This window comes from Podarcis liolepis (genome assembly GCF_965112155.1).
Source record: "Podarcis liolepis genome assembly, chromosome: 2".
Classification (NCBI taxonomy): domain Eukaryota; kingdom Metazoa; phylum Chordata; class Lepidosauria; order Squamata; family Lacertidae; genus Podarcis; species Podarcis liolepis.
The window spans coordinates 78425196-78445566 of NC_139555.1; the positions used below are offsets into that span (position 1 = coordinate 78425196).

The 20371-nt window shown below is 41.2% G+C and overlaps 1 protein-coding gene across 1 annotated transcript; it reads left to right on the plus strand.

Moving 5' to 3' along the window:
* The first annotated feature begins 37 nt into the window (after positions 1-37).
* Positions 38-18633, plus strand: ISY1 (ISY1 splicing factor homolog). The gene is made up of 11 exons (XM_083489051.1): positions 38-140; positions 1907-1929; positions 2286-2337; positions 5532-5597; positions 6453-6495; positions 7232-7344; positions 8095-8212; positions 9454-9576; positions 15411-15523; positions 16560-16646; positions 17884-18633. Exons 1-11 carry the CDS (start codon positions 138-140, stop codon positions 17989-17991), a joined length of 849 nt encoding a protein of 282 aa, XP_083345177.1. The 5' UTR covers positions 38-137; the 3' UTR covers positions 17992-18633.
* Positions 18634-20371: the final 1738 nt, after the last annotated feature.

Consider the following 20371-nt stretch of genomic DNA (forward strand, 5'->3'; position numbering starts at 1 on the left):
CGCGCTGCTTTAAGGCCAGCCTCTTCCGGGGCGGTGTCCGCTGCGCGCGTGCGCCTGCACCGCGTTGCCGCCAAGGAGCCGTTTCCGCCTCGGACCCCGCGATCGGCGTAGCTTTACGTTTCTGCGGATCTTCCGCCATGGTGAGTGAATGGGCGGGCGCGCTCTCGTATTTTTATCCGCGCGCGCCCTCCCCCGGCGCCTCAGCCAAGTCGGTGCTTTTCTGGGCATTCTCCGGGGGCTTCATTCCCATTTCCTCTATTTCTCTTTACTTATTTCGCAACAGTAGTTTGCCATGTCCCTTTTGGGGGGGGGGGCTTGCATTATTTCGTTATTGGTTTTTTGTTTTTTTAAAAAAAGAAAAACTGCTGCAAGCTGGCCTGAGCGCTACAAATACAGTGCAAGGATGGAACATCAACATTTTCAATAGACAAAAATTGCTGTAAGACCATTTCATAGCTTCTTGTTCCTGGAAATGATGCTGAACCTGTTGAATTTCTGTCTCTCCTGAGTATTTGCCTTACTACTTTGTTTTGGAATGTTAAAATGTCTAAACACGTTGCATACATAAATAAATGCACACAGCAGTCTCTTTTATATTTTCACATAGCTGTCATCTCTTGGCTCTGGGTAACCTCGCACCATCAGTTCTGCTTCATTCCTCTCTATAGTGACACTCAAACCCATCATGCCCAAACGAGTTCTTCAAAAGCAACAGACAGCGGGGTTGTACTGGTGTGGCTGAAAACTGAGGGTGGTATCTGTATTAAACTTGCAAGCAACACGTTTTATAGTGGGAAATGCATAAATGTCCATATTCTTCAACTGCTTAGGTAACTTTAATGATCAAACGATTTCTACCCTGTGTCTCAGCTTCATATATGGTGGAAACATTAATACCTCACCATTTTTTATATATTCCAAAACAGTTGACTGGCTCTTTTTATCTTTTTGAAGACCTTAACAGCTGCTGGGACTTGGTTACTGATGCAAAAAAAGTCCTCACCCTCAAGTGAATGGTAACATGGTTCCATTCACGTGTCACAAGCAAATTCTGGCTATGAGTTGGGATTTGTTGAGAATGAAACCAACTGTGGTCCCTGGTTCAGATGTAATAAAGAGCCAGAGATGGTAGTTGTTTTCTCCCAGTGCAAGTGGGAAGGAGCAAATGATTCCTTTTAGAAACATTCACAGTGATCTATTAGCTATAGTTCATCACAGTGTGTGGGCGGTAGTGTTGAGAGGGTTGTCTACTTAGGTATAATATATGTGATGCTGCTGCACTATAAAGTTTACCTACGGGTACCTACGGGACAGCCTCTCCTGGTATGTCCCACAGAGGAACTTACAATCTTCAAACAAAAACATCTTGGAGATCCCAGGCCACAGAGAGGTTAGGCTGGCCTCAACCAGAGCCAGGGCTTTTTCGGCTGTGGCTCCGATCTGGTGGAACGCTCTGCCACAAGAGACTAGGGCCCTGCGGGACTTGACATCTTTCCGCAGGGCCTGCAAGACAGAGCTGTTCTACCAAGCCTTTGGCCAGGGCACAGCCTGACTCCCTCCTTTGGCAATCTTCACAGAACTCTAGCCCAGTGGTTGCCATCAATTTGATTTGAATTAATTTTATATTGAAATGATTTTAGAATGTTGTATTATTTTATTGTTGTTAGCCACCCTGAGCCCCGCTTCGGCAGGGGAGGGCAGGATATAATAATAATAATAATAATAATAATAATAATAATAATAATAATAATAATATGTAATAATAAGGCTCTATGGGAAATCTGACCCTTTTACCATCTTGATTGGCTAGGTTTCTACAGTTATCCTTGCATAATATTCTCTAGACTTATGTTTTACTGGTATTCAATTCTCAAATAAAGCCTATTCTCCCACTCTCTCATTTTAGGCTCGAAATGCAGAAAAGGCCATGTAAGTAGTCTGAATATTGATATTTTGTCACTGAGAATATTTTCAGCATATTATAACAGTTAAAACTGTCTTCTTCCTTTGATCCATAACCGTTTAAGAAACATTACTTTGCACTTCTGCAGCTTACAATATGTTAACCTTGGTATTCTGCCTGTGCTTATTAGTTACATTTTGGACATGGTGTTTCAGACAGTGACAAAGTATTCCTAAAACACACAATTTTAATATTTTCTCCATTTCTTTATAAGGCTTATGTTTGGTTCTTCCCATGCTAAATCATATAAATGTGTGACACATAAGTTATGAGTATTATGATTGCATATTGTCTGTTTTACGTGGAACTTTCTTCCTTTTAGGACGGCCTTGGCGAGATTTCGCCAAGCACAGCTAGAAGAAGGAAAAGTTAAGGTAAGCCAGAAAACCAGTTTGGCTTCTGAGGAGGAAGATTAAAGGAGCAGTTTCTAATAATGTAGGGGTAGATCAGGGTTCCTCAGACCACTGAAAGTCGTATGCAACCATAGTAGGCAAACTTCTAGAACATTGGAACGGATGCATTAATAAATGACTGTTGACCTGGTCATATGTTTCTGCTTATCTTTCATTATTCTGCAAAGGAAACTGGAAGTGAGTCTCCAAACTTTTGCCTCCTTGATAATTGTCTTACTAGAGAATCAACTATTGAGCATTTTGTTCTTGGCGTGATTATGAACTCGAGTCTTCCACATGATACCATGCTGTACCAATGGACAGCCATGTGATGTCTCATTTTAACTTTTACAAATCAATGCCTTTTCTATCTTGTAAAACAATAAAGCTGTTACATTTTGTTTTATGTTTGTGTATTGTTGCACACACAAGCTGATGACAGGTTGCGGCATAAAACAAATATAAAAAATAACAACCTGTCCTGCCAAAAGTGACAAAGGGAGTGATGGGGCAAAGGAATAGACATCAGATGTCCAATAGACATCAAACCAGTTAGATGAAAGGGAAAGAGGTGATTATTGGTAATTTCTGCCTCTTCTTCACCCTGCAAGCTCCCTTTGCCATCTTCCCCCACTGTTCTGGGGAGTCCAACTGTCTGGAGCATTTTGGGGGCAGGGGGGGTACAGGGAGAAAGAAGAGCTGCCCAGTGCTGCTTCCTCCACTTGTACTTGCAGAAGTGTCCAGTTAGCAGAGTTCCACTGCAGGCAAGACAGTCCAGTTCCACCTAAATATTAAATACCGTGGTACAGTGGTGCCTCGCAAGACGAAATTAATTCGTTCCACAAGTTTCTTCTTCTTGCGAGTTTTTCGTCTTGCGATGCACGGTTTCCCATAGGAATGCATTGAAAATCAATTAATGCGTTCCTAGGGAAACCGACTTCAGACCAGGTCCGGGGACAGTCTGTCCCCCGACCTCTTCTGAAGGCTGGGGGGGGGGGGGACAAGGGCTTTTCTTCCCACCCCCAGCATTTTAAAAAACCCCGGGACAGCGGAGGGCTTCTCCGCTGTCCGGGGCGATCTTAAAATGCTGGCGGGCGGCATTTTAAAATCGCCCTGGGACAGCGGAGGACTTCTCCGCTGTCCGGGGCGATTTAAAAGCCCCTGGGAAGGCAGGCAGGGGGGACAAAGACTTTTGCCCCCCGCCAGCCTTCAGAAGAGGTCCTGGACCTCTTCTGAAGGCTGGCGGGGGCGAAAGTCTTTGCTCCCCCGCCTGCCTTCAAAAGCTGTCCGGCCAAGGCTTCGCGGACCTCTGCCGGCATGCGGAAGCCTGTGCGCGCTGACATCAGCGCGCCCAGGCTTCGCGGACCGCTCCGCCAGCAGCGGCAGCGCTGCCGCTGCTGGCGGAGCCTTGCCGGCATGCCGAAGCCTGCGCGCGCTGACATCAGCACGCCCAGGCTTCGCGGACCGCTCCGCCAGCAGCGGCAACGCTGCCGCTGCTGGCGGAGCCTTGCCGGCATGCCGAAGCCTGCGCGCGCTGACATCAGCGCGCCCAGGCTTCGTGGACCTCTCCTGCCTTCAAAAGCCGTCCGGGATAGCGGGAAGCGCTTCCCTGCTATCCCGGACGGCTTTTAAAATGCTGGCGCTGGGGAGCAAAGCCTTTCGGCCCCCGCCAGCCTTCCTGGACCTCTTCTGAAGGCCGGAGGGGGGGGGAAGGCATTGCTCCCCACCGCTAGCATTTAAAAGAGGTCCCCGGAGATTTCCCTATGGGCTTTCGTCTTGCGAAGCAAGCCCATAGGGAAATTCGTTTTGCGAAGCGCCTCCAAAACGGAAAACCCTTTCGTCTAGCGGGTTTTCCGTCTTGCGAGGTGTTCGTCTTGCGGGGTACCACTGTACCTCGGGTTACATACGCTTCAGGTTACAGACTCCGCTAACCCAGAAATAGTGCTTCAGGTTAAGATCTTTGCTTCAGGATGAGAACAGAAATCGTGCGGTGGTGGTGCTGCGGCAGCGGGAGGCCCCATTAGCTAAAGTGGTGCTTCAGGTTAAGAACAGTTTCAGGTTAAGTACAGACCCCCGGAACGAATTAAGTACTTAACCTGAGGTACCACTGTACTTGTTCAACTTTCAAATGTCCCCAACGGTGTCTGTAGTTTGGTTGTCCAGACAAAAACTACAGGGTAGCAGTGGTGGCACCTTATCTATAAAGCAGCCTTTGGCATCTGTTCTGACAAGGTAAAGTATTAAGGTAATAGCAGCAGTGCAAAATTAATGGCTGCCTCTGTTGTGACAGAAGGGCAGACATGCTCTATTATAGTGGGGAAAGGGGTAAATATTTTTAACCCAAGAACTCACTGTCTGATATTTTGTTAGCCTACATTAAACCTGTAAGCTAGGGATGATATAAAGTGTTAATCATACTTGGAGTAGTTGGATATCACCTAGGAAAGGTTTTACTGCATGTTAAGGCTCATAAAATAACTTGTAAAAAATATAACTGCCGCTAATGCCAGCAATTTCAAGAATTATTGATTAAAAAAACAACCATGCAAACTGCTTAGGGTGCAGATTTTTGTGGGAAAGCAGGGTGAAACCGAAAACTTATGTATTTTTAAATTTTCAAAATAACAGCCAGAAAGTCAAGGTGGCTTCCAGAATTTGAGTGTGAGACACATGGAATTATCTTGCCCCCCCCCTTGGGGTTGAAATAGGGGGGAGAGAAGCTTCAATCCCAAGAGAGATATTTGGAATAAGTGCCTCAAAAATGTTGATGGACCCTTAAGCAGTCTTATTTAAGACTTGCCCTGTATCAAAGAGATGTTTGCTACCTTATATTTGGTCAACAGCAGCTTGACCAGAAAAAGGTTTCCAGTATTCCTGAAAGCTTTGACTCACAAAAGGAAATTAATTTCAGAAATCCAGAGCAGCCACTGGTAGTGCCACACTGTGTCCAGGTTGTTTGTATGTGGTGCACAAAAGGAAGAACCAATATTCTAATGGCAGTGTGAGGCAAAGGAAATTAGACTCTTACTTTGTGCATACTTGGAACTATTACAGAGATGTGGAAAGTATCGGGAAGGAAATGTTGAGAGTTGCATTGGCTGTATGTGCAGACTGTGAAAATACAGAAAATACACAAATCTGAAGATACCATAATCATATTTCTTTGTTTCAAACAGGAGCGAAGGCCTTTTCTTGCTTCAGAATGTAATGAACTGCCAAAAGCTGAGAAATGGAGGCGGCAGGTATTTGCTGTTGAGGATTCTGAATTACAATCCTCTAAGTATATAAATGAACCCCTGATAACATAGTTCCAACTTCTGTCTATTTATTGAAAGACAGTCGTACCTTGGATCTCAAATACCTTGGCTCCCGAACAAATCAAAACCCAGAAGTGAGTGTTCTGGTTTTTGAATGTTGTTTTGGAAGGCGAACGTCCGACAGGGCTTCCGCTTGGCTGCAGGAGCTTCCTGTAGCCAATCAGAAGCTGTGCTTTGCTTTGCTTTCCGAACGTTTTGGAAGGCGCACTGACTTCCGGAACGGATTCTGTTCGACTTTGAAGGTACGACTGTACTCATGTATTTCTCTGCTTTGTCACGGATGAGGAGATGGTAAACGAAAAAGATGCAGTAGTGGACAGGCCTGCAGGAATTGGTCTGCACATGCTGATAGCAGCAACAGGTGGGTGGGGAGCCGTGGCAAGGAAGAGCATGCTCTGTTGCGCCTCCCAGTCTGCCACCTGAGGCAAGGGGCTCACTTTGGCTAGTGCCAGGGCTAGGCCTATGCACACCATGGCATCATTGTGTTAAACTACAAACCAGCTGTTGTAGTTTAACAAAACAGTTCCAAAGTTTTAAATCTATGAATTGTCAAAATTGGTTGTCTGCGAAACCATTTCTAGGTCATGGGAGAGAAAATGTTGGAAATGCTCTTTTTGAATAATGATTGCATGATGCGGTACCTTAAACAAATAGCTTTAAAATTATTATTCATTAAACAGAAACTTTTTAAAGGTATTGCGTCATACAGCCTCTAAAATAGATACTGCTGATTTGTTTGAGGGGAAAAGTAATTGTCGTATAATGTCTCTTTTTAAACAGATTATTGGTGAAATTTCCAAGAAAGTGGCACAAATTCAAAATGGTAAGTTCCTAATGCAGGGGCGGTGTTAATATTCCTAATGGGGGGCAGGGTTAACATCCTTATGAGCCTGCAGATTGTACTTTTCATTAGCATTTCTTACACTTGAGACTTCTTTTTATCTCTGACCCTGAAGAGCTGTCACTGCTCTGAGGTCTAGGCTTGTGATAGTGAACTGATAAAAGGAGCTACTGCTCTGGAGCCTGGTTTTGTTGGAAAGGATGCTGTGATATCTGAATTGTGAATCTGGTATTCAACAAGCCTATCTAGCCAAGCTAGTCTTGGGTCAACCTTCTTGATCCTGATGTGCTTTGAGTCTTTGGAACAATAACTGGCTCTGGTGCTTTTGATATCCACACATTAAAACTTATTTTAATTAGAAGCCTGCTATAAAAGTTGTCTAAAAGCAGAGGGACTGATGTCTTCATGTGACAGAGAGAAATAAAGCAATACGAATGAGCAGTATTCTACAGTGGTGGTCCATGGATCGGTGCTGGTTCATGAGTCATCAGCTGTTACTCTGCAGTAACTCCACCTCAATCCAGGTTGGGTGGGACACTTCAGGAATCAAATATGGCCCTGCTCCCTGCCTGGCACATTGCGGGGTGGAAAGAAACTGCCAGTCTACCACATCAGATAGTTTGAAAAACACTGTCCTACAGTACCTGGAAAAATTCAGAATAGAGAATGTATATCAATGACTGAAACAGCTATTTCCTCCCCATTTCCTTTAAAAAAGCTGGCTTAGGTGAATTCAGAATTCGTGACTTGAATGATGAAATTAACAAACTCCTAAGAGAAAAGGGGCACTGGGAAGTCCGGATAAAGGAGCTGGGAGGACCCGATTATGCAGTAAGTATATAAAAATTATTAGATCCATATGTAGGAAAGTGCAAACACAATACAAATTTATCTGTTATAATTTGATAAATAATAACCACTGCCTGGTTCTTATCATTGGGAATCTCAGGTGAGATACCCACACAGTGGCTCTCAATACCATTCACCACACTGAAGCAGAGAAAGGTTCAGATAGTATACTGTTGCAGAAGATAAGGCTCAGTAAAACAGTTCTGGACATGGATAGATACAGCTTGTAGGCTTTTCCAGATACAGATACCTACAAGTACAAGGTATCTCTGTTGCTTTAAATAAGTTCAGCAATTCAAGACATAACACTGAACATGGCTAAATGACTAACAGACAGACAGATAAACTACAGAGTAACAGAGTACTGAGCTGACATATTAATCACAGATGTAGTCTGGGCACTAGGCCATTACCATAGCAACTACGTTGGCTAACCTTGTGATTAGCTCATCATGGGGTGATTTACACTCATGAAGGAAGTTAACCCATTCTCATACCCAGTTATTCCAAGACTTGTGTAAGTGGATATCTACATAGGTAACTCAATAATTCAAATGTATTGTTGGGTCTTCCATGTTATAAATAGTTTGTATGAAGTTCTCCAGATTTGACCATGCCAATCTCAGTCTGCCCAAACCACATGAAACTCTGCCTGTACTCACAAGTTCTGTTTTAGTCACACAAGAGGAAATACTAAGCATTGTGGCTTTTACCCCTTTCTTCCCCCTCAAGAGAATTGGTCCCAAAATGCTTGATCATGAAGGGAAAGAAGTTCCAGGAAACAGGGGTTACAAATATTTTGGAGCTGCTAAAGATTTGCCTGGGGTCAGAGAGCTTTTCGAAAAAGAACGTAAGTATTTTTGTGCGTGTGGCATATGCATTAGAGAAATTAAATCTTTTTTTTAAAAAAAATATTTATACTTTTCAAATTTATACATTTCATTAATTTTACAATCATTTTAACATTTCAAAGTTTGACTTCCTTCCCCCTCTTTCTGTGGTTCCTTAAATTTATTTTTTAATATCTTCTGCATATTCAAATTCATTTAATTTGCTCATTTAATTATCTACTTCAAATATATACTCTTACGAAACTGCAGGTTATTACAATAATCCTGCCAATGTTTTTATCTGTTAATATTCAATAAACCATTTCCATTCTTTTATAAAAAGTTTGTTATCTTGATTTCTTACTCTTCTGGTAAGTTTAGCCATTTCTGCATATTCCATAAGTTTTTGTATCCATTCTTCCTTTGCTGGGACTTCTGCTTTTTTCCATTTTGGTGCAAGTAGCATTCTTGCTGCTATAGTCACATACATAAATAAATTTCTATACAATTTAGGTAGTTCTGTCCCTATAATTCCCAAAAGAAAAGCTTCTGGGTTGTTGTTTTTTACAAAGGTTATTTTAAACATCATTTTCAATTCATTATGAATAGAGAAATTAAATCTAGTATAAAATTTTACAAAGTAGCACACGTTTTCCCATAAGACGTGTTGGGAGTTATTTTCCTGTAGTTTCCCCTCAGTTTTTTTTTTAAAAATAATATTTATTAAAGTTTCAAAAGGTACACAGAACAAAACAGAAAACAAAGAAAAACACACAAAACAAAACAAAAAAAAAGGTTCCACCTTTTAAGTCTCATTTTCAGTAACTTCTTTTCATGACTTCCCCACACCTCCCCTTCTTGTATTCCAGCTCCAATTATTTGTTCAGCAAGTTCTTATCAGTTTTCCCTCAGTTTAATGCAAATGGTAAGAGGAGGAGAAAATACATATGCAACTGGTTGCCCTGCTCAATTATTGCAGTGCACTTGCTACTGTTTATTTTTTATTTAAAATTTACTGTATTAATTTAGAAACATTGATGGAATAGGCCCTGGCATCTCCAGGTAGGGCTGGAAGTTCCTCTTTCTTACAGTCATTGCTGGCATGTTTCCTATGGATGCCTTGCCCAGTGGCTTGAATATACTGTAGGTGTCCTTGGCTATTTGGTTGAATCTTAATGACTAGCTAGTCACAGCAGGTAAAGCTATGTGCTTCCATTTTCTCTTACTTGGGTGGAGAGTGACTTTGCATTTGTTCCTTCAGCCCTTCCTCCTCCCAGGAAAACACGAGCTGAACTTATGAAGGCTATTGATGCAGAATACTATGGCTACAGAGATGAGGATGATGGTGTCCTGGAACCGTTGGAGCAGGAACATGAAAGGAAAGGTAGGCATGGTCAACCTCGGATCGGTTGTTGCTTTGCTTAGTGTCTTTTACAGGAGACCCCACTTCTAGTTACCTGTAAGACAAAGAAGTACAGTGGTACCTTGGTTCTCAAACGCCAAAAACCCAGAGGTGTTCTGGTTTTTTAACGTTTTCCAGAAGCTGAACATCCAATGCGGTTGTCAGCTATCGTTTCCAGGGCACCTTCACCAATCAGAAGCTGCACCTTGGTTTTCGAACATTTCGGAAAGTCAGACTTGCAGAACGAATTAAGTTTGGCACTTTTGTTTTTGTGACTGTGTGGAACCCAGTCCAGCAACTGATTGATTGATTGATTGATTGATTGATTGATTGACTGTGGAAATAGACAAATGACTATCATCAGTGCAGGTAAGAAATTATTTTTTAAAAAAATCATCTTCAATACTGTCTTATTTATTTTATAGTACAGTACATTGATTATTGCTTTCATTTTATGGATCAGTAGTCTTGTTAGATGGTAAAATTCATGTTAAATTGCTGTATTAGGGGTTGTTTTTAAAAGTCTGTAACGGATTAATCCATTTTTGCATTACTTTCTATGGGAAAGCGCACCTTGGTTTTGGAACGCTTTGGTTTTGGAACGGACCTCCAGAACAGATTAAGTTTGAGAACCAAGGTATCACTGTAAAACAGTTCAGTTCTTTTCAAAGGATCTTATTTCTGCTTCTTATTTAAGAAACGGTAGTGGGCATGTCTCTGAGGGCACATCTTCCATTTTGGCATACGCTGTGTATTAAGTACTTCAGTAGTGTTGCTTCTTTCTCTCCATGTGGATTCTTACATCACAGGAGTGTGGCTGTTTGTCTGTCTTGCCCTGTACTGACTGCTCTGAATGGCAGGGTCTGAGGCACAGTCTTTTCCATCATGTGCTACTTGATTTTATCCCCTCAACACCCTTAGAAAAATAATAATTAGATGCCAGGGATCTATGAATGTGTGACCTTCTGCATGTGTCACTAAGGTATGTCCCCTTCCCCAAATTAAGATTCTGTTAAGATCTGTTGACTGAATATTTGCAGGTCAATTTAGAAGCCAGTTTTAATCAAGCTTGTATTTACCTGTTGTTCACGTTATCCACTTTTTTTATACTGGATAAAATAACCTGTAGTAAGCTTTTGATATGACCTTTATATTGCCCTGAAGTCAAATGCCAGACGCTGTTATTTTACAAATTTTGTCTGACAATTCAACTAATTTTTTTGGCGCTTGCTAACAACATTCCTGTTTAGACAAACCTATGCAGGTGCTTAGAAAGCTGAGGTAATTTTAATCTGTTTTACTGTTTTAACTCTTGTATGTTTTAAAACAGGGTTGTGATTCCCCCCCCCCCCCCCGATTTTACAGTTTTATCTTTTGTAAAGTGCTTGGAGGGTTTTTTGTTTGTTTGTTTGTTTGTTTTGCATAAAGCGGTATATACATTATTAAATAAAAAAAATTGAGTTAATCAGTATTGGAGCTTTTCTGCTACAGAAGTGCAGTTTTTCCCCCTCCTAAAAGGTAGTCAGATGTCATTACTAGTGATATTGGTCTTGTTTTATTCAGAAAATACATCTGAAATTTATCTGTTCCCTCATCTGGATCTTCTTCCTTGGCAATTCGCTCCAATAAATAGATCTTTGGTTATGCTGATGATAATCACATGGGGGCAGAGGAAATTAATTCAAGTCTTTTGGAAAGAAATCAGCCTCAAGAAAATTAGATGAACTACTATAAGGAAATAACTAAGCTGCTGCTGTTGATTATGTCAAAGCATTATAAGTTGACATGAACTATCCCCCAACAGAGTTGCCTTCTTGCCACCATTCTGGTACTTTTAAATAAGATAAATCTTCTGCTGTTTTGCTTATGAGTTCAGAAGATTGGTTATTGCCTTTTGAAAAATGAATACGCTAGTAATTTACTTAAGATTGTTTTATCAGAAGCATTTCATTGACAATACTACATTACCTGGGGTTTGAGGTTTGAAGGCTGTACATTATGAAAATCTGGCTTGCTATGCTCTGTAGACCTTATTGTGGGGAAGAGTTGTACATCTCTACAGAAATTAGCAGAACTTCTTGAATTACTGTTACATATCTAAGAGTATAAAATTGAACACCTGTTCAACTAATGACAAACTGGCGTATAAGTAGCACATGGTTCTGAAAGCAGCATTCATCAGTTCTCCACAGTAAGTTCATGCCTTTCCCAAGTATGCTTTGATCCTGCACCATGGCTGTATCAACCTTTCATTTCCTGAGACTAAGCCCTAGTGTTCAGCTAAGTATCATTCTCATTTCACAATTTTGAGTCTTGCTGTACTCTTCTCATTTCAGCCTGTTACTGTATCAAATGATGATACAAGGTGTCTGAACTTATGAATATTTACTCGGAAGTAAGTTCCATTGGTCCCAATGACACTTACCTCCAAGTTAATTTGCATATGTTTGTGAACTACAATTTGGTATTAGTAAACCCATTGTGTTTTCCAGTAACTTCTTCACTTTTTTCCTAGACGCTTGCATTGTTTGTACAGAAGGCATATAGAACAACAGGTGTGGTTCAAGTGCTTTTTTAAATTACATACATAAATTTTAAGATACCTATATTGTTCTTTTTCTCCTTTCTAACTATGGTCCCTGGCTTTGAAGTGTCTTTGTATAGTCTGCTTGAAATATTTATTTTGCCAAAGGCAGAAATGATGATCCAGAAAGTAGGAACATTTTACTTCAGCTAAAGGAGAGAACAGTGAATTGTGACATGTTTGAACAGGTCTCTTTTAGGCAGTTCTGAAAAGCCAGATTTGGCAGCAAGTTCTGGAACACCCAGTTCTGGAGCAAAGTTTGGCAAGCTGGAAAAGACTCTCTTAAATATGCAGGGGCTGGTTTTTGGTAGCTTGTTTTCAACAGCACTAATTTCTAGTTGTTCTCTGCCCTGGTGCTCCAACGATGGTCTCAAACTTGCTTGTTGCCTGATTCCTGGCCTACAGTAGATGGTGCTATAAATGCAGGAAGCAGGGAGGTTGAAACTTCCTGCAGCAAAGTATTTTCCATCTTGAACAATCACTCCTTGATAGAATCTCCATGCTAGAAATGGATCCAGAGCTGCCCCAACCTCTATCTCAACTGTAAATGTTATAGCAGTACAGAATTGCTTGTTAGGGTTGCTCTAAATTGAGCCCTTGCCTTGTCATGGCTATGAGAAAGGGGAAATTGAGAGTGTTAACAGACTTCTTATTTTATAGTCTGCAACACCTTTCCCACTTTAAGAAGTGAAGAAGGGCTCCAAAATCCCATCCCCTAAAGCTGATTTCAAGCAGGGTTGTGTTGCCACAGAAAAACAAAGACAAAAAGGAGAGGCCAAGCCTCAGACAGGAACATGGCTATTAGAAAGGGAAATTGTAGATACAGTGGTACCTCGGTTTTCAAACATAATCCGTTCTGGAAGACCGTTTGAGTTCTGAAACGTTCAAAAACCGAAAACCCAATAGCTGACAGCTAGGCTGCAGGATCTTGCATTTAGCGGAAGCCGCGTGGCATGTTCGACTTCTGAGGCGTGTTCGAAAACCGAAGCATTTACTTCTGGGTTTATGGCATTCGAAAACCAAAATGTTCGTCAACTGAGACATTCAAAAACAGAGGTACCACTGTACTTTGAAAACTGCATGAGTTTAAGTCAAGCAATGAACATAACACTTACAAGTTCTGGACTGCTTGAGGGAACCAGGAAGATGGTGGAATCAGTAAGGCAGGAAGCAGTGCCACAGAAGCTGAAGATGTTCAGCTTTTATGGAGCATTCTCATATACATTCTCTTGAAGTGTAATATTTGGTGAAAAGAATGCTTGTTAGACAAGTTCATCTTCAAATGCAAAGGGCTGCAAATGCTAAGCACTTTTGCTCCAGTCCCTGGAGGAGGAAGAGACCCTTGAAGGGAGTCACATTCGGTATTGTTAAGCCTATAGTACCCACCCAGTGAGGTTACAAAATGGGTTGTTTTGATATCCTACAGTGGCCTACTTGAGCGCAGACTCAGCAGAAAAAGGGACAGAACATCTCTTGTTGGTACCTAGTTCTCAGTTAAAATATATACCAGTGCATCCCTAAGGAACCTATATTCCTTAAATTTATTATTCCTTTGAGCAGATCATGGGAAGTAGGCAACCTGACTTCCAGTCAGTTTCCTAATTTGAAGGGGTTTTTAATTCCCATTGGTGGGACACTGAACCCTGTTTCTCCTACTGTATAAAAGTGTGTCAAGTTTCCAGGCCACTTCATACATTTAATAAAATAGACTGAAACTTATGAAAAGCTCACATCACAGTAAGGCTACATTGTTTTGACCGCTTACGTGGCAGTAAATCCCACCGACTTCACCTTCCCAGGGCTTTAGACTGGGAAAATTCACAGTTCTATCTGGAGATGCTGGGGATTGAACCTGGAAACTTCTGCATCCAAGGCAGATGTTTACCAGCTCTGAGGGAGGAAGGATTATAGCTCAGTGGGGAAAAATGGCTACATCTCAGCTTCTAAAAGGTTATTCAAATATAGTGCATCTAACTTACTTTATTTATTACATTTCCATACTGCCCTTCTTCTGAGGATCACAGTGCCTTACAGTATAAAAATACAAAAAGACAGAACAAACAAACAAAAATACCCCCCGTTTAAAAGGTCATAATTAGCCAAAGGCCTGGGAGCAGAGGAATGTTTTTTCTTGGCACCTAAAGTTATGTAAGGCAGGTGCCGGGCGGGCCTCCCTAGGGAGAGCATCTCACAAGTGGGGAGCCACTGCAGAAAAGGCCCGTATTCATGTTGTCACACTGTGGACCTCTTGCAGAGGAGGCACATGAAGAAGGGCCTCAGATGATGATTACGGGGTCAGGGTTGGTTCATATGGGGAGAGGTGCTCCTTGAGGTATTGTGGCTCTGAGCCATTTAAGGCTTTGTAGGTCAAAACCAACACTGTGGGCTTGGGAACTCATTGGTAGCTAGGGCAGGTGTGCCAGGATCAATGTAATATTCTCAGACCACCTTGCCCCAGTGAGCAACCTGGCTGCTGAATTCTGCGCTAGCTGAAGTTTCCAGACCATCTTCAGAGGTAGTCCTATTGCAGTAATCTAACCTAGAGGTTACTTCATTCCTTAATGAGTTGTTAGAAATAGTATTAAAAACTGAGCACATACAAATGTATGCTAGTGAAGTCAGCCTAGCTTTTTTAAACAGGAGTCACACTTCATAAACTTGAAAGAATTCTTTATGTATACAGTACAGGAAAGGCAAACCATTTTAAAGTATAGTAAACCATTTTAAAGTATAATAAAGTTCAGGCTTTCTCAGAACTTATCATAGCACTGGGTTAAAGGTAAGCAAGGTTTAGAGGGAGACATTGTCGGTTTCTATCTGGATAAAGTGGAGTAATGTGTGCTGCAAATTTGAATCAAAATGGGGGACAAGATGGCGGGAGGGATGCTTCCCTTACTGTTCAGTTGACGGAAGGCTATCAACTGAGTGACACTCTTGGATACCCACCACCCCTATTTCTGGCCCAATCTGTTGTAACTATAACATGAGAAAACGGTTGCCATAAGTTTCTGCTAATTGTACCCTTCTAAATGCCTTCTCCAATGCTACTGTTCCCTTCTCAAGGAAGCAAAGTTCAAACAGTACAAGTAAAAACTGATAAATATGATTGTGGATTCATCAAAAGTTGACCTTTATAATTGACTCTGAAATGAAAGAGCTGGTGCTTTTTGAATTGAATTTGGTCAACCTCTTAAAATCCAAATATAAAGTACTACTTTTTTTACTTGCCCAGTTATTGCAGAAGCAGTGGAAAAATGGAAAGCAGAGAGAGAAGCGCGGCTTGCAAGAGGTGATAAAGAAGAAGAGGAGGAGGAAATAAACATCTATGCAGTAAATGATGATGAGGTATTGTGCTGGTTTCAGTCCTGCTAATAACAGCATGCCATGAATGTAGAAGAATTCATTAACAGTAAAAGGCAGAGTAGCATAAACATTAGCAAACTTGGATAGGCCTGCCCATTTCAGTGTCTGTGCATTTCAGTGTCTTTATGTATGTGATAAGTGCAATTTCTTTGCTATGTGGATAAAATGTGACTGTTAGACGCTGGGGTGTGTTTCTGAATTTAGAATGAAACATCAAGATGAATCAAGTCTTAATTTAGGCTGTACTTCCTGCTGTGTACTGGTTACACACAGAGCATGCATGAAGCCTGCTGTGGACTTATGGGTGTGTGTTTGTGTGGTTTAAAGAAAACATTTGGCTTTTTATAATGGAATTTGAAAGCTAGTCAGTTTGCATTTGACCAAGTTAGGAAATGTAGTTAACAAAAAACCTCACCTATTTTCCAACTTTGGAGAAATCTGACTTTTAAAGCAGCTCAGCCCAATGCATGTTGTCTGAATTTGTATAAAATGGGTGCAGCAGGAAGATGTAGACTCCCCCCACCCAGCGCTTCTCAAAATGGGAGTGGGGAATGAAGGGGAGACTTTCTTTCCTTCGTTTACTTCTTCCATGCATGCACTTCACCTTATCACCTCCAGCATCAGAGTTGGAAAGGAGAAATGAGGGGAGGCTTTCAAAGCCCTCTGTGATGTATTCCATTCTCCTTTGCACCTCAACATTGGAGGTGTAAAGGAGAGCATGGGGAAGATTACAAAGGGCTTTGTGATCCCTGTGTTGGAGGTGACCTCAAAGAACAGCAGAGGGAGCAAGAAGCAGTCCCCACTGAATTGAAACTGCTTCCCTTTCTCTGAGCAAGGTGCATTCCTATCTACTGCCCAGCACCTGATATTCTTTCCTACAGGACAGTTGATGCCATTGGCTTTGTGGCAGAAGTGTGGACAGTCCAGCTAGAACAAAAGCAGGTGCCTGGTATTGACTTTTTCTTCACTGGCAAGATGCGTGTGGTTGCATAAACTGAATGTTCTAAATGTATTGCAGTCTGATGAAGAAAGCGGAAAGGAAAAAGAAGGAGAGGACAGTCAGCAGAAGTTTATTGCTCATGTCCCAGTGCCATCACAACAAGAGGTAAGGAACAAATAGAAAATGAAAGTTGTACAGGTACATTGAACTTCCAGAGGAATAGCTACATTGGCCGACTCCAGGAAAAAACATTTTGTGGCACCTTTTTGCGGCTACTGTGTTTTCTCTGTCATTCCTGACTTCATTAGTGCATTTTGCAAATTTATGTGAAATAACTGGAGCAAACTTATACAGTGGTACCTCGCAAGACGAATGCCTCGCAAGACAAAAAACTCGCTAGACGAAAGGTTTTTCCGTTTTCGATTTGCCTCGCAAGACGAATTTCCCTATGGGCTTGCTTCGCAAGACGAAAACGTCTCGCGACTTTGTTTCCTTTGTCTAAAAACAAAGACATGTTTTGTTTATAAAGTTAATTTATTTTCCCTTCAATTTTTGAACTGCTCTTTACAGTATGTGTGACTTTAAAGAGCAGTTAATAAACTGTTGTTGTACCAAATTTGGCTTTGTTTGGACTTTTTTTGACCATAGGAACGCATTAATTGATTTTCACTGCATTCCTATAGGATTTCGTGATTCGCAAGACGAAAAATTCGCTAGACGACAAAACTTGCGGAACGAATTAATTTCGTCTTGCGGGGCACCACTGTACAGTTTAGCTGAAAAATAAAGCCAGACTAAGGTTCAGAAAGTATTTGTATCTCAGAAGAGAATCATTTTGCACTTCGATAACTATAAAGGGGTTGTTCAGACATAACCATGTGAAACAACGCTTAAGTATTAACAAGAATGAGCCTTGGGATTCCATTGCTCCTCCCACTCAGTATATTAGAACTTCTGTTTCTGGGCTGCAGCAAACCATAATGTGCCTGTTGCAATGAAACGGTAAACTGGTTTTCTGCAGCCCCAATTCAGAAGGTTCTGAGCATAATGTGCAATAAAAAGGAAAGTATTGTGCTGCTGCACTAATGAGAGTTCTTGCCCTGGCTTCCACCAGCACATCCGGTTAGTTGAATGCACCCCTATACCTCAGCATCTTTGCAAGGAGAGTTTGTATCAGTTCTGGAAAAGTGGTGACACAGCATCCTAAAAGTCACTGGCAACTTAAGTCAAGGAACATCAGACTTTGGCCACAGCAATAATCTTTTGACACCTCTCTTCAAAGCTTTCATTAGGTAGTTCCTTTTCATTGCCAGCATGTACATATCAGCTGTTTTTACTAAATCATTTGCAATCTGTGAAGTTTTAATACTTTATTTTAAGGCTGAATGTTTTTAATCTGCAGATTGAGGAAGCTCTTGTCCGAAGAAAGAAGATGGAACTTCTTCAGAAGTATGCCAGTGAAGCTCTTATGGCTCAAAGTGAAGAGGCTAAGAGACTTCTAGGACTGTAGCGTGTGTTGAGACAGTTCTGTTTTATAATCCATCCTAAAGCATCCTGGGAGCAGTTGCGTAAAGCACATTGGTTCTGCAAAAATGATGTACTCTTTACAAATGCTCGAAACGAAGGGTGATTTCTTTCCCCAAGCACATTACACTGCAAGCATTTTACTCTGCCCTATTCTGTACAATTTTTTGTTTTCAGCTTCAGTAGTCAAAACTCAAAATAACTAGCCAGCTTGTCTTTGAGTTGTCCTTTTCTAGCTGCTTTCCTTTTTGCTTAATTTCTGCTTTATATGGCATTTTCAGTTTCTCTTAAATTAGAAATTAGCATTCCAGTATGCTTCTCCAGTCTCAGTAAAATACAACAGCATTTAGATAAAGCTCACCCTAATTGCCTACAAATGTGGAACAGAATTGAAGGCAGTTGTTGCAGTGTGTTGTTGTTCTTGTTGTTGTTTTAATGTTTGACTTCACAGCAGAACTGAAGCGCTGCACAACTAATACAGCTTTATGTAGCATGCTCAAAGCTCGATGTGAACACCCACTTGGTTGGATTTATGAAATGCTGGATATTTCAGCAACTAATATTGTAAATACTGTTTCACCTTTGTAATATCACTCGGATCTGTTCAGTAAAACAATTTTTATGTAGACACATTTGTTCATAGTTTTTACTGTGGCTTGAAAATACGTCTATTTCTTTATGGGAAAGTCATGAGACTACTAAAGCCTCTTAGCTGCCAGAATCTGCTTTGTCACATGAGCGAGGGAGGTTTCAATAAACTGAGAATCAAGAAATGTTAGGACTCCATAAATCAATACCAATAAGATCATTATCTGAAATGTATGTGCATGGAAACCATTTGAAAGATGTAATATTGCAGGTGAAGCTGGTACACATTTTTATGGGCTGCTTCTCCAAAGGAATATTACAGTGCAGTCACTGTGTGTGTTTGTCTTGTATTAGTCCAGTTCACAGGTAAAGCATGGGATTTATCATGACCTACTTTCCTAAAATAGCTTTTACAAACCAAAAAATTATGTAAGCTTGTGTGGCCACTAGTACTCATGTGTCCTTTGTGTGCTTATTATGGCTGTGAAAGGGAGTTGAACAAGATTTATATTAGGAAAAGTCAACCAAGGAAAAGCATGGGTTGGTTATCCCTGAATTCTAGTGATTTGGCAGCTACCAGCACCTAGAAGACCATTTGTATAAAATGAATCCCCAGGGTTATTTTCAGAACTCTTAATTCCAATGTCTTCAGTTTGCTCTATAGGCTTGTGATCTAGAAACCATCAAACTTGCTCAGGGGATTGTTTAGTATAGCTTCATTCCAAAACACAAAGCATACAGTAAGAAAAGTAGCATTTGAAATGAATGAATGGTGTCCCAAACATCTTAGTCACTGCTATAATGCACCATAACTTTTAGTAGTGCTCTCTCTGTTTTCTACATGTATTTATCCTACATGTATTTATCCTATTCTTGGTTGTAATGAATTTAACATTAGTCCTACACATTGTTGCCCTATACTGCTTCAGTCCCTTGGGTCACAGTGTTTGATTTGTTTCAAGTACAGTGGTACCTCGGGTTACATACGCTTCAGGTTACAGACTCCGCTAACCGAGAAATAGTACCTTGGGTTATGAATTTGCTTCAGGATGAGAACAGAAATTGTGCTCCGGTGGCGCAGTGGCAGCGGGAGGTCCCATTAGCTGAAGTGGTGCTTCAGGTTAAGAACAGTTTCAGGTTAAGAACGGACCTCCGGAACGAATTAAGTACTTAACCCGAGGTACCACTGTACCAGTTTGGTACGGAAACTATGCCACCAGTCCCTTTTCATTCAGGCAACTTGTGCTTGCTCGCAACATTATAGTAAATAAAATTTAAAAATGATGCTCTAAAAATCCTTGAAGGAAATACCAGAAGTTTAGAAAACAGTCGTGTGGGTGTAGAGGAGTAATGTATGCTGAAATCCTATAGGATTACTGTAAGGCTATAATCTTTATATACCTGCCTGGAAGCAAATTGTTATTGAACACTGGGTTTTTGTTTTTTTAAAAGAAATACATTGCTGGTCTTTAAGTGGTGGGGCCCAGATCCAAGGTTGGTTGCAACAGGAGGACTACCACCTTGCAGATATAAAGGAAAGGATTAAGAAAAGGGCCCCCAAATGCGTGCTTGGGTTAAATGTGGGCCCTGGGCCTGAATAGGCTGATGGTTGCTGGTATACTGTGCGTACATAAGATTGGGCTTGAAATGTAGGTTTGCATGGTCTTGGACCAGGGAGGTCCTTGCCTTGCTGCTGCAGGTTGCCATTATTCCCATTTCTCCCTCTGCCGTCTGCCTTCCTACCCCTTTGTGTCAACAATGTGCATTAGTGTGGGGAG

Excerpts from the sequence above, each read along its gene's own strand:
- ISY1 (XM_083489051.1), top strand. Across the intron at positions 1,930-2,285 it reads CGAAATGCAGAAAAGGCCAT|GACGGCCTTGGCGAGATTTC; the intron begins GTAAGTAGTCTG and ends TCTTCCTTTTAG. Across the intron at positions 2,338-5,531 it reads TAGAAGAAGGAAAAGTTAAG|GAGCGAAGGCCTTTTCTTGC; the intron begins GTAAGCCAGAAA and ends TGTTTCAAACAG.